This window comes from Cebus imitator, unplaced genomic scaffold, assembly GCF_001604975.1.
Source record: "Cebus imitator isolate Cc_AM_T3 unplaced genomic scaffold, Cebus_imitator-1.0 Scaffold101, whole genome shotgun sequence".
In the NCBI taxonomy this organism is placed as follows: domain Eukaryota; kingdom Metazoa; phylum Chordata; class Mammalia; order Primates; family Cebidae; genus Cebus; species Cebus imitator.
In genome coordinates, this window is record NW_016107416.1 from 5777230 (window position 1) to 5791144 (window position 13915).

General features: G+C 41.4%; 1 protein-coding gene across 3 annotated transcripts in view; it reads right to left on the reverse strand.

Moving 5' to 3' along the window:
- The window catches only part of NDUFS1 (NADH:ubiquinone oxidoreductase core subunit S1), a 56362-nt gene that overhangs the window by 20755 nt on the left and 21692 nt on the right, over positions 1–13915 (reverse strand). For all 3 annotated transcript variants that reach the window (XM_017536885.2, XM_017536884.2, XM_017536887.1), the window contains 5 exons: positions 9284–9444; positions 6221–6375; positions 3043–3218; positions 1705–1839; positions 1534–1606 (listed from right to left, as the gene is read on the reverse strand). In XM_017536885.2, coding sequence (XP_017392374.1) covers positions 1534–1606; positions 1705–1839; positions 3043–3218; positions 6221–6375; positions 9284–9444 — 700 coding nt within the window. The remainder of the gene's footprint in view (positions 1–1533; positions 1607–1704; positions 1840–3042; positions 3219–6220; positions 6376–9283; positions 9445–13915) is intronic.

Below are 13915 nucleotides of genomic sequence, written 5' to 3' on the forward strand. Positions count from 1 at the left end.
ATGGTGGCGCGTGCCTGTAATTCCAGCGACTCAGGAGGCTGAGGCAGGAGAATTGCCTGAACCCAGGAGGCGGAGGTTGCGGTGAGCCAAGATCGTGCCATTGCACTCCAGCCTGGGTAACAAGAGTGAAACTCAGTCTCAAAAAAACAAAAAACAAAAAACAAATAATCTAGTAACTATAGAAGAGCTAGACAGTGCAGCAGCCATTAAAAAATTATAAAAAAGGGCTACATACATATAAATAACAATATATAATTATTAAAATAATAATATATTATACATGTATATAATATATATGTGTGTCCCTGGAGGAAGAGTGATTAAAATGTTAAAAAGAATTATAGTTATTTCTTGGTAGTAGGAATGTAGTGACTTTAAAAAAAAAAACAAACAAACATTTTAGGTTCAGGGGTACATGTGAAGGATTTTTACACAGGTAAACTCATGTCATGGGGGTTTGTTGTACCCCAGAGTATTTCATCACCCAGGAATTAAGCCCAGTACCCAAGACTTGTCTTTTCTGCACTTCTCCCTCCTCGCAGCCTCCACCCTCAAGTAGCCTACGGTGTCTGTTGTTTCCTTCTTTCTAAGTTCTTAGATAAATGCTGCAGAAGTGATTTTTCGTTGTGCTTTTCAGCATAGGTACTATTTTACAACGAAGGTAACTTATTATCTATCTATTAATAATCTTACAAACTATATCAAAAAATTAAAAGACTCCTATGTACTTTTAGATAGTTAATCTGTCAACCATTAAGTACCTCATAATCTAGATGTTATATCAACTGTTCTAAGAATCTGCAGTAAAGAAGTTTGTCTGCATTCTTAAAAATATTCCTAACAACTTACATCAGAAGCACTGTTTAACATGTTTCACATTTAAATGTTTTGATTCTTCTACCTATAATTCTCAGAAAAACCTTCAGTTATTTGTCACTTTGGATATTCTCCCTAAATTGCCACACAGTAACTTCCCTTACAACAATAAAATTTTATATTTAAAGTCTATTGTTTGGATTTTTAAACTTTGCTTACATTTCAGAAACAACAAAAAAATTTAGAGGGTAATCAGAAAATAAGCTAATGTTAGCTTCAATGTTTGAAAACCGTCAAAGATTAAGAATTGCAAACACGGCCGGGCGCGGTGGCTCAATCCTGTAATCCCAGCACTTTGGGAGGCCAAGGCGGGTGGATCACGAGGTCAAGAGATCGAGACCATCCTGGTCAACACAGTGAAACCCCATCTCTACTAAAAATACAAAAAATTAGCTGGGTATGGTGGCACATGCCTGTAATCCCAGCTACTGAGGAGGCTGAGGCAGGAGAATTGCCTGAACTCAGGAGGCGGAGGTTGCGGTGAGCCGAGATCGGGCCATTGCACTCCAGCCTGGGTAACAAGAGCGAAACTCCGTCTCAAAAAAAAAAAAAGAATTGCAAACACTACCAATCACAAATTGGAATTATAATACCAAATGAGGTGTTCTGACTACTTCTTATCTCTCATATTTGGCAGTCATGTTGACAATTACTTACCTGTCATGTAAAAGTCTTTTATAGTTAGCTGAGGTGGAACAAGTGGGTCACCAAGAAGCTGCTGATTCACCAGCTGCACAAAAAAGAAGAGATCAACAATACTATGGAAAACTAGTACTGTTAAAGCAGTAGATAAGCCACTATGAAAACTGCTCATAGGCGAGCTGTTACCTTTGAGAGCTCATTTGCTTGCTGGAAGTAATTAGCCCCTTCGATATCATCATATCGAACAAGATTAGGAGAGACTTCTTCCAATCTGTTCCTTACTTGATCCAGAGTATCATATGGAAGAGTTATCCCCGCAATCTACATGTCAGGTTCCCAAAAACAACAAAAAATGGCACTACTGAAAAATCTATTGGTGTCCATTAGTAGACATACATTTATGAAGAAACAGTTAAGCAGAGAACACAAATATCAAAAATTCTAATTCATAAACAGCTGTCAGTACATTAGTAACTCTATGAAATGATTAAAGAGACAATACTATGCTAAATCCAAATGTTTCTGCTAACAATACACAAAGTTTACAATGTATCATTATTTTAAAAGGATGCTTACTTTTACATCAATAAAGAGCTAACAGACACATTTTCAGGCAAAAGACAAGTCAACAATTTTCAACAATAAAAGCACCAATTTCAGGCCTAGTGTAGTGGCTCACATCTGTAATCCCAGCACTTTGGGAGAAAGAGGTGGGAAAATCGCTTGAGGGCAGGAATTGGAGACCAGCCTGGCCAACATGGTGAAACCCCACCTCTACTAAAAATACAAACATTAGCTGTGCTTAGTGGTACATGCCTGTAATCCTACCTACTTGGGAGGCTGAGGCATGAGAACTGCTTGAGCCTGGGAGATGAAGGTTGCAGTAAACTGAGATAATTTCACTGCACTCCAGCCTGGGCAACAGAGGGAAACTCTGTCTCAAAAATAAATAAATAAAATAATAAAAGCACCAATTTCAAATTAATTAATTAATTAATTCGAGAGTCTCACTCTGTCACCAGGCTGGAGCACAGTGGCTCGATCTCTGTTTACTAGAACCTCTGCTTCCCAGGTTCAATCGATTCTCCTGCCTCAGCCTCCCTAGTAGCTGGGATTACAGGTGTACATCACCACACCCAATTAATTTTTGTATTTTTAGTAGAGATGGGGTTTCACTGTGTTGGCCAGGATGTCTTGCTCTCTTGACCTCGTGATCTGTCAGCCTCAGCCTCCTAAAATGCTTACAAAGGGATTATAGGCGTGAGCCACGAACTCCCTGCAAATTCCTTTATTTTTTAAGAGACAGGGTCTTGCTCTGTCCCTCAGATCGGAGTGCAGTGGTGCAATAAGAGTTCACTGTAACCTTGAATTACTGTTTCTGAATACATGTTTCCTATAGAAATTATTTAAATCATCTCTGCATTTCAAATTGGCATCTTCCTTGACTCTGAAAATCATTCTAACAGGCTAAAATGTCAAATATCCCTTTAGCAGCATCACTAAGAAATGCCTCAGAAATTATACCTCAGAGAGTGCTCTTATAATTTTCCAGTCTTCTCTTGCCAAGCCAGGAGGTGTCACTGCTACTTTAGTCTGCTGAGCTCTACCCTCAGTGTTGACATATGTAGCAGACTTCTCTGTGTAAGCAGCTCCTGGGAGAATAACATCAGCTATGGGAGCCCCAACATCACCATGATGTCCTGTACAAAGATGGAAAATGGCAAACCACAGTTTTATTAAAAATTGATTTTCTACTGTACATGAAAGATAGTATATATCATTTTAAATCCCATTTTGTAAAGTCACAAAAGTTTTTAAAATTAAAATAAAGCAGTGAAGTAATATAAATTAAAGCCCATCTCACCCCTAATTCAACTCCCTTCCCAAAGAAAATTATCGCTAAAGCATTTGGGCTGGGCACGGTGGCTCACGCCTGTAATCCCAGCAGTTTGGGAGGTCGAGGCAGGCAGATGACTTGACAGCAGGAGTTTGTGACCAGCCTGGTCAACATGGCAAAACTTCATCACTACTAAAAATAAAAGAAATATAAACGAATGTGGTGGTGTGTGCCTGGAATTCCAGCTACTCAGGAGGCTGGGGCCTAAGAATTGTTTGAACCCATGAGGAAGAGGCTGCAGTGAGCCAAGAAGAGGTTGCAGTGAGCCGAGATCACGCTGCTGCACTCCACCCTGGGTGACAGAGTGAGACTCTGTCTCAAAAAAATTTTTTTCAGCCTGGCACAGCGGCTCATGCTTGTAATCCCAGCACTTTGGGAGGTCGAGGTGGGTGGATCATGAGGTCAAGAGATCAAGACCATCTTGGCCAATATGGTGAAACCCTGTCTCTTCTTAAAAATACAAAAAATTAGCTGGGTGTGGTGGGGCACGCCTGTATTCCCAGCTACTTGGGAGGCTAAGGCAGGAGGATTGCTTGAATCCAGGAGGCGGAGGTTGCAGTGAGCCGAGATCATGTCACTGCACTCCAGCCTGGCGACAAAGCAAGACTGTCTCAAAATAAAATTTTTTTTAAATAAAAAACAAAAGTATTTTTGGCCAGGCGCAGTGGCTCACGCCTGTAATCCCAGCACTTTGAGAGGCCGAGGCAGGTGGATCACAAGGTCAAGAGATCGAGACCATCCTGGCCAACATGGTGAAACCCCATCTCTACTAAAAATACAAAAATTAGCCGGGTGTTTGGCACATGCCTGCAGTCCCAGCTACTTGGGAAGCTGAGGTGGAAGAATCGCTTGAACCCGGGAGGTGGAGGTTGCAGTGAGCCGAGACTGCGCCACTATGCTCCAGCCTGGCGACAGAGCAAGACTCCGTCTCAAAAAAAAAAAAAGTATTTTCTCAGACTATTTTATGCAAATACAAGTAAGTGTAATATCATACACACATATAAAATGGGCCAATAAGTATATTTATGCTTACAAACTAGAAATGCTTGCAAAGTAGAACTGCTCAGATGTACCAGTTTGTGAAATTTGGTAAAGCAGACTGAAATGGGGGAAGATGCAAAGACAGGAATATGACAGTAGTAATACTAAAAAAGGCATAATCGAAAAATTACAGAAAAATTCAGAAACACTATCACCAATTAATTAAAAACTGGTAGAAGAAAAAAAAGTTATTCAGAAAAGAAAACCTTTAGAAATATCTGAATCAAGCGTACGAAGTCGTAGAATGGGCCAGATGCAGTGGCTCATGCCTGTAATCCCAGCACTTAGGGAGGCAGAGGCGGGCGGATCACCTCAGGTCGGGAGCTGGAGACCAGCCTGACCAACATGGAGAAACCCCGTCTCTACTAAAAATACAAAAAATAGGCTGGGTGTAGTAGCGCATCCCTGTAATCCCAGCTACTTGGGAGGCTGAGGCAGGACAATTGCTTGAACCTGGGAGGTGGAGACTGCAGTGAGTAAGATTGCGTCGTTGCACTCCAGCCTGGGCAACAAAAGCAAAAACTCCGTCTCACAAAAAAAAGACAGTTGTAGAATAATATATACAGTTTAATATAATTTGTGCACATTTGTATATGCATACAAAGATGTTATGAAGTATGCATATCAAAACTGTCATTAATAATTATCTTTGGAAAGGACTAGGAACAGATTTTAGTTTATTTATGTTACTATTTTATTAAAAAATAATGTTTTTTATTGTTCAGTCACCCAGGTTAGAGTGCAGTGGCATGATCATGGCTCACTGTAACTTCAACCTCCTGGGCTCAAGTGATCCTCCCACCTCAGTCTCCCAAGTAGCTGGGATCACTGACACGCAGCACCACGCCTAGCTAATTTTTAATTTTTTTGTAGAAACAAATCCTCCTGCCTCAGCCTCTTAAAGTGCTGGGATTACAGCATAAGTCGCAGCACCCAAGAAACAGGATTTAGTTCATATATTTTGTTTTAACATTTTTTTTTTTTGTCAGACAAAGTTTCGGTCTTGTTTCCCAGGCTGGAGTGCAATGGCATGATCTTGGCTCACTGCAACCTCTGCCTCCTGGGTTCAAGCAATTCTCCTCAGACTCCTGAGTAGCTGGGATTACAGGTGCCCACGACCACGCCCAGCTAATTTTTGTATTTTTGGTAGAGACAGGGTTTCACCATGTTAGTCAAGCTGGTCTCAAACTCCTGACCTTAGGTGATCCACCCACCTCAGCCTACCAAAGTGCTGGGATTACAGCGGTGAGCCACCATGCTCGGCAAGTAATAATAATTTTTTTTTTTTTTTTGAGATGGAGTCTCGCTCTGTCACCAGGCTAGGGTGCAGCACGCTATCTTGGCTCAATGCAACCTCCACCTCCCAAGTTCAAGCAATTCTCCTGCCTCAGAATCCCAAGTAGCTGAGACTACAGGCCACCATGCCCATCTAATTTTTGTATATTTAGTAGAGACAGGGTTCCATTATGTTAGCCAGGATGGTCTTGATCTCTTGACCTTGTGATCCGCCAGTCTCGGCCTCCCAAAGTGTTGGGATTAGAGGCGTTAGCCACCACACCCAGTAGGTAATAATTCTTAAAAGCAGTATCAACTATGTAACTAATAACATTTATGGTTTTAAAAAAAAAAAAAACAGGTTCGAGAAGGGGGGGTGTAAAATTCTCAAATGGAAAACATTCAATTCACTGAACATATTACAAAATGGTTTATAATATACACAATGTACTATTCTCTTTTGCTTCTGGTGTCACAGGTGATACTTACCTTGATAAATAATGAAACAATCCTTTGGCAAATCCTGTCGTGTGATACAACCTCCATCTGCTCCCAGGAGAAACAGCACCTTGGGAGGGTTCTTCCGAATTGCTTCCACCCCAGGTTTATAGCCAAGGTCTAAAGCAGCTACTTGACTTGCAATCCTATAAAACAATTATAGAACTTTACCATAACTGCAGTGTTTTCAATGTAAAAAAATAAATGTGATTCTTGGAATAATTTCAATGCTGTCAAAGAACCCATTTTATTTATTTACTTTATTTTTGGAGATAGAGTATCACTCTGTTGCCCAGGCTAGAATGCAGTGGCACAACCTCAGCTCACTGTAACCTCTGCCTATCGTATTTAAGCAATTCTCCTTTCTCAGCCTGCCAAGTAGCTGGGACTATAGGCACGTGCCATCACATTCAGCTAATTTTTTTTTTTTTTTTTTGAGACGGAGTTTCGCTATTGTTACCCAGGCTGGAGTGCAATGGCGTGATCTCGGCTCACCGCAACCTCCGTCTCCTGGGTTCAGGCAATTCTCCTGCCTCAGCCTCCTCAGTAGCTGGGATTACAGGCACGTGCCACCATGCCCAGCTAATTTTTTGTATTTTTAGTAGAGACGGGGTTTCACCGTGTTGACCAGGATGGTCTCGATCTCTTGACCTCATGATCCACCCGCCTCGGCCTCCCAAAGTGCTGGGATTACAGGCTTGAGCCACCACGCCCGGCACATTCAGCTAATTTTTATATTTTTGGCAGAGAGCGGGTTTCATCATGTTGGCCAGCCTGGTCTTGAACTTTTGACCTCAGGTGATCCACCCACCTTGGCCTCCCAAAGTGCTGGGATTACAAGCCTGAGCCACCATGCCTGGCCAAAAAACCCCATTCTTACCCATTTAAAATAGATGCCAAAACCAGAAACAGCAGTCTTTTACTGTTTTGAGAATGGCAACCAAAGAAATGTAAGATTCTTAAGACACTCTGTCTCTCTATGACATAGTAACAAATGAAATAATTCTAAAATTTTATGCCCATTGTAATTGCTTTAAGTCTGACTCTTATTCAATACAGTAAGACATAAAACATGACAAGCTATACATATTCATTACAGAAAAATCAAATGATTTCAAAAATCAACAAGGATAAATTTATTTATTTATTTATTTATTTTTTGAGATGGAGTCTTGCTCTGCCACCAGGCTGGATGGAGTGCAGTGGCGCAGTCTCAGCTCACTGCAACCTCCACCTCCTGTGTTCAAGCGATTCTGCTGCTTCAGCCTCCTGATTAGCTGGGACTACAGGCATGTGCCACCATGCCTGGCTAATTTTTTGTATTTTTAGTAGAGATGGGGTTTCTCCGTGTTGGTCAGGCTGGTCTCGAATTCCTGACCTCAGGTAATCTGTCCACCTTGGCCTCCCAAAGTGCTGGGATTACAGATGTCAGCCACTGCACCCAGCCTATATTACTCTTATAAGCAGAAAATAATTTTTTAAGGAAGAGGTCTAGAATAAATAAACTTTGAATAATAGGGTTGTTGTTTTGATCTAACTTGCTATTGTTAACTATCTAGAAATAGCCATTCTGAGGATCTACTATATATAATATAAATAGGTAAAACTTTCTAAAACAAGTTGGAAGCATGCTTCAAAAGCCTCAGAAATGGTTATCCTGTGTGCCCCAACAGTCCTATTTTTAGAAATATATCCTAAGAAAATAATATCAAGTGTAAAGGTATCTGTGTATCACTGTTATTATTTAAGAAGTTAAAAACTAGCATTAACATACATGTTGAAAAGAAAATGGCTAAAAAAATTTATAGTATATTCATGATATTAATTAGCCATTAACGCTTTTATTTATAAACAATTTCTGGAAAAACAAATTCTGATCATAGTAGGAAATTCTCGTTTGGCAATGAAAACCTATTAAAACCAGGATACAAAATTGTATTCACAGTATAATTTCACCTATGTAACTAAAAAGTATTACACAGCCACCAGGTAGAGTGTCTCATGTCTGTAATTCTAGCACTTTGGGAGTCCGAGGTGGGTGGATCACCTGAGGTCAGGACTTTGAGACCAGCCTGGTGTAGAAACCCTGTTTCTACTAAAAATACAAAAATTAGTCAGCTGTGGTGGCACACACCAACAGTCCCAGCTACTTGGGAGGCTGAGGCAGGAGGGTTGCTTGAACCTGGGAGGTGAAGGCTGCAGTAAGCCAAGACTGCACCACTGTACTCCAGCTTGGGCAACAGAGTGAGACTCCGGTTTCAAAAAGTAAAATATTACACAGGGTAAATAAAAACTAGAAGAAAATGCATGAATATAGCAATAATAATATCTACACAATGTAGAATAAGGATCAGCTCCATTTCTGCTCATGTTTGTCTCTTTTCAAGTTACCTAAATTAAACCTGCATTATTGATATAGTTAGAAATACAGGCCAGGTGCAGTGGCTCACACTTACAGTCCCAGCAGTTTGGAAGGCTGAGGTAGAAGTATCGCGTGAGCCCAGGAGTTTTGAGATCAGCCTCGGCAACATAGTGAGATCTCATCTCTACAAAAATAAAACATTAGCTGGGCATGTGGCATGCACCTGTAGTTTCAGCTATTTAATACTTGGGAGGCAGGGGTGGGAGATCACTGGGGCTCAGGAATTCAGGGCTGCAATGGACTATGATCGCACCATGGCACTGAGACCCCGTCTTAAAACAAAAAACCAAATAATTAAAAAAAAAAAAGAAATCCTTCAGCTGAATTCTCACATTAGCTTATTATTTAATCAAAGAACTTGTTGAAATTTTTGAACCAAGGTATAATATAACAATTTTTAAAGTACTTCACTTTTTTTCTCAACACTCACTGCTATTTCAAGTATTTTTAATATTCCTTATTATCTTGGGCCTTCTCATACAGAGAGTAAAGGTCTATGTCTACATTTCACACATGTAACTGGGATGTTGCTAAATGTTGCTTGTAAATTAAATGTGACAGTGTATCAGGAACACATATACACACACAAAATTACTTGAATTTATAGCATAAAGAGCAATTACTCAACAAACCTATGAAGGATATTCATAACTTTCCAATCACCAGTAACGCCACTAGTCATCCGAATCTTTTGTGCAATGCTAGAAACAGCTGCAAAAATTGCTGCTCCATCATTTCTTTGTAGTGCAGAACTGCCTAAAACCACCATAGGTTTTTTAGCTTCCTTTAGGACCTAAAAAAAAAAAAAAAAAACCCAAAAAACTTTGATTTTAAAATATTACAAGTAAACTGAACAGCTAACTACATTTGCCTCTACAATGTATGTTGTCCCAAGTCTTAGATCTAACATGAATGTCTTTGACTTGCTAGCCCAACATATAGACACACATATATAACCAGATTTAGTTTAATACAAAGCATCTTGCAATGCTACTGTGACATGCCTGAGTGAATATCAGCTAAAACACATTTTCTAAAAGTAATTATTCAGAATAAAAAGCCTAGCAAATTATCCTGTGGTCAGAATGACTATGGGCAGGTCCCAGAAAAATTGGGAAACTTCTCTACAGAGATTCAGATGGCACTAAAGAATGGGAAAAACCATGCTGAAGTATCATGTCTACTATCTTCTATCTACTTACCACGCTACTTACGGGGAGGAGGAGGCAGGGTAAGCAATGATCATTAAATCACAATGTTGAATACCTGACATTTTTAGGGGTTTGTTTTAAACCACAGTAACTCTGAGTGACAAAAACTGTGGGAGAATGCATCCCAAGAGTAAAGGAAACTACAGATTTCACAGAAGATGGACAAATAAGTTGTAAAGTTATAAGCCAGGCATGGTGGCTCACGCCTGTAATTCCAACACTGGGAAGCTGAGGTGAGTGGATCACTTGAGAATAGGAGTTCAAGACCAGCCTAGCAAACCTGGCAAAACATGTATCTACTAAAAATATAGGAAAAATTAGCCAAGCGTGGTGGCATGTACCTGCAGCCCTAGCTATTCAGGAGGCTGAGGCATAAGAATTGCTTGGACCAAGGAGGCGGAGGTTGCAATGAGCCAAGATCATGCCACTGCACTCTAGCCTGGGCAACAGAATGAGACTCTGTCTCAAAAAAAAAAAAAAAAAAAAGTGTAAAGTTATAGAATACACAGCTCATTCTCCCACCCATCCTTTGTGTCATTCTTCAATAAATAGCTGGCCACAATCAAAGAATCAGCATGGAAATTATGCTGAGATATTATAAAGAGGAATGCATTCATCACAAGAGAAACTTCCCAAGGAAATGTAAATAGTTCAGAGAAATAGTTTTTAATAGCCTCAAGAACACCGAAAAATAACACACTCCTTCTTATTTAAAAAGAGCTAAAAGAAACAACACTGAAGAGATTATTATATAGTAAGGAGATTTGCATCACTGAATTCAGGAAAGAACTGAAAGAGAAACAAATTAAAGAGCTAAATACCATTCCAGAAACAATAAAAAATTAAATAGGCTAGGTGCAATGGTTCATGCCTGTAATTGCAACTTTGGGAGGCTTAGGTGGGTGGATGACTTGAGCCCAGGAGTTCAAGAGCAGCCTGGGCAAACTGGGAAAACCATCTCTCCAAAAAGTTGGCCAGGCGTGATGGTGCACACCTGTGGTCCCAGTGACAGTGGCAGTAAGCCAAGATTGTACCACTGCACTCCAGCCTGGGTGACACAGCAGGACCCTGTCTCAAAAAAGAAAGAAAGAAAACATGACTAAATACAGGGATAGCAAAGACTGGGTATAGGATACAAAACAAAGGAAAAAAAGACAGATATGAAAGACCAGGCAAGGCTGACTCAAGCTTGTAATCCCAACACTTAGGAGGCTGAGGTAGGAGGATCGCTTCAGGCCATGGGTTTGAGATCAGCCTGGGCATCACAATGCACCCCATCTATAAAAAAAAAAAATTAAAAATTAACTGTGAATGGTAGTGCATGCCTGCAGTCGCAGCTACAGGGGAGGCTTGGGTGGGAGGACTGCTTAAGCCCAGGAGTTGGAGGCTATAGTCAGCTACAATTCTGCCATTGCACTGCAGCCTGGGCGACAGAGTGAGACCTTAAAGAAGATTCAGTATCTGCATTGTTATGAGTTACTTTCTTTTGAGACGGGGTCTTACTCTGTCACCCAGGCTGGAGTGCTGTCACGTGAACTCAACTCACTGCAACCTCCACCTCCCGAGTTTAAGCTATTCTCCTGCCGCAGACTCCTGGGTAGCTGGGATTATAGGCACATGCCACCATGCACACCTAATTTTTAAATTTTTATTTAGTTTTTATTTTTTAGTAGAAACAGGGTTTCACCACGTTGCCCAGGCTGGTCTTGACCTCCTGACTTCAAGTGATTTGCCTGCTTTGGCATCCCAAACTGCTGGGATTACAGGTGTAAGGCCACTGTGTCCAGTCAAGGGTTTTTTTGTTTGTTTGTTTTGAGATGGCGTATCACTCTGTCACCAGGCTGGAATGCAGTGGTGCAATCTCAGCTCACTGCAACCTCTGCCTCCTGGGTTCAAGTGATTCTCCTGCCACAGCCTCCCAAGTAGCTAGGACTACAGGTGTGTGCCACCATGCCCAGCTAATTTTTCTAATTTTAGTAGAGACGGGGTTTCACCATGTTAGCCAGGATGGTCTTGATCTCTTGATCCCATGATCCATCCGCCTCGGCTTCCCAAAGTGCTAGGATTTACAGGTGTGAGCCACTGAGACCGGCCATCAAGAGTTCTTAATAAAGAGAACAGAATTAATGGAAAATATATTTAAATCTATTATAGGCCGGGCACGGTGGCTCACGCCTGTAATCCCAGCACTTTGGGAGGCCGAGGCGGGTGGATCACGAGGTTGAGAGATCGAGACCATCTTGGTCAACATGGTGAAATCCCGTCTCTACTAAAAATACAAAAAAAAATCAGCTGGGCATGGTGGCGCGTGCCTGTAATCCCAGCTACTCAGGAGGCTGAGGCAGGAGAATTGCCTGAACCCAGGAGGTGGAGGTTGCGGTGAGCCGAGATCGCGCCATTGCACTCCAGCCTGGGTAACGAGCAAAACTCTGTCTCAAAAAAAAAAAAAAAAATCTATTATAGAAGAAAATGTTCTCTGAAAACACTAGTCAACTACCATATGGGGATGGGGATTAGAGAGAAGGGAGACTTTTCACTGAATATTTTAAAATATTTTTGATCTTTTAATCACGATAATGTTTTGTCTATTGAAAATAAAGAAACAAGTTGGGTTTTCATCCTCTTGCACATCACCTTCCTCCCTACACCTGAGACTGCAAGTGAAGCAACCATCTTGTAGCCTCAAGTGTGTAGAGAGACACACACTTTCACATGTCTGTGAACAAACACACTGATGACAGCAAAGCAGGAAGGCAGGCTCTCTTTGATGGTATCATTGAATGACTGCATCATCTTTCCAAGTGCCCACCTCCAGACATCCTTGTGTGACAAACAGAAACTCCTTAGTTTTTTTTTTGAGATGTAGTTTTACTCTTGTCCCTCAAGCAGGAGTGCAATGGCACGATCTCAGCTCACTGCAATCTCCACCTCCTGGCTTCAAGCAATTCTCCAGCCTCAGCCTCCCGAGTAGCTGGGATTACAGGCACCTACCACCACGCCCAGCTAATTTTTGTATTTTCAGTAGAGACAGACTTTCACCATGTTGGCCAGGCTGGTCTTGAACTCCTGACCTCAGGTGATCTGCCCATCTCGGCCTCCTAAAGTGCTGGGATTGCAGGCATGAGCCATCACCTCCCTGAGAAACTCCTTACAGGTATTTATTTTTTTTGAGATAGAGTTTTGCTCTTGTTGCCAGGCTGGAGTGCAGTGGCTCCATCCTGGCTCACTGCAACCTATGCCTCCAGGGTTCAAGCGATTCTCCTTCCTCAGCCTCCCAAGTAGCTTGGATCATCATAGGCACGGCCACCACGCCCAGCTAACTTTGTATTTTTAGTAGAGATGGGGTTTCTCCATGTTGATCAGACTGGTATCAAACTCCCAACCTCAGGTGATCCACCTGCCTCAGCCTCCCAAAGTGCTGGGATTACAGGCATAAACCACAGCGCTCAGCCAGCTTGTTAGTTTTTGAACCACCACCACCACCACCGCCACATGTACATTCTAAAATAAAGAGAACCTTGTATTTTTAGAGTGAAAGTACACCCTGTCCTATAAGACATCGCCTTTAAGACACATTTTGGTGAAGCTACTGAATTTCAAGAATGATAATCAGAACAGGGATTGGGGTGAGGTGGGGGAATAAACTTCATAGGCTTCTTCACTAGCAAAAGGCAGTGTCTATAAAGCTCAGAAAGGGAAAAAAAAGTCTGACCCTGGAATTTCACATCCTGACAAGCTGTCTTTTCAGGAACAGACATTCTCAAACAAGCAAGAACTCAAGGAACAGAGGCAACCATGAGCCACCTTTGGGGGAAAAAAACAATAAAGCCAACAACAAAATGAATTAAAGAAAGAACTGAAAAAAACTTGTAACTCTGAAATGAAAATAGAAGGACTGGTAAAATTTTAAGGAATAACTCCTTTTGCAATACAGAAAGATTTAATTGAAGTTGAAAGTGCAGGCCGGGCGCGGTGGCTCAAGCCTGTAATCCCAGCACTTTGGGAGGCCGAGGCGGGTGGATCACGAGGTCAAGAGATCGAGACCATCCTGGT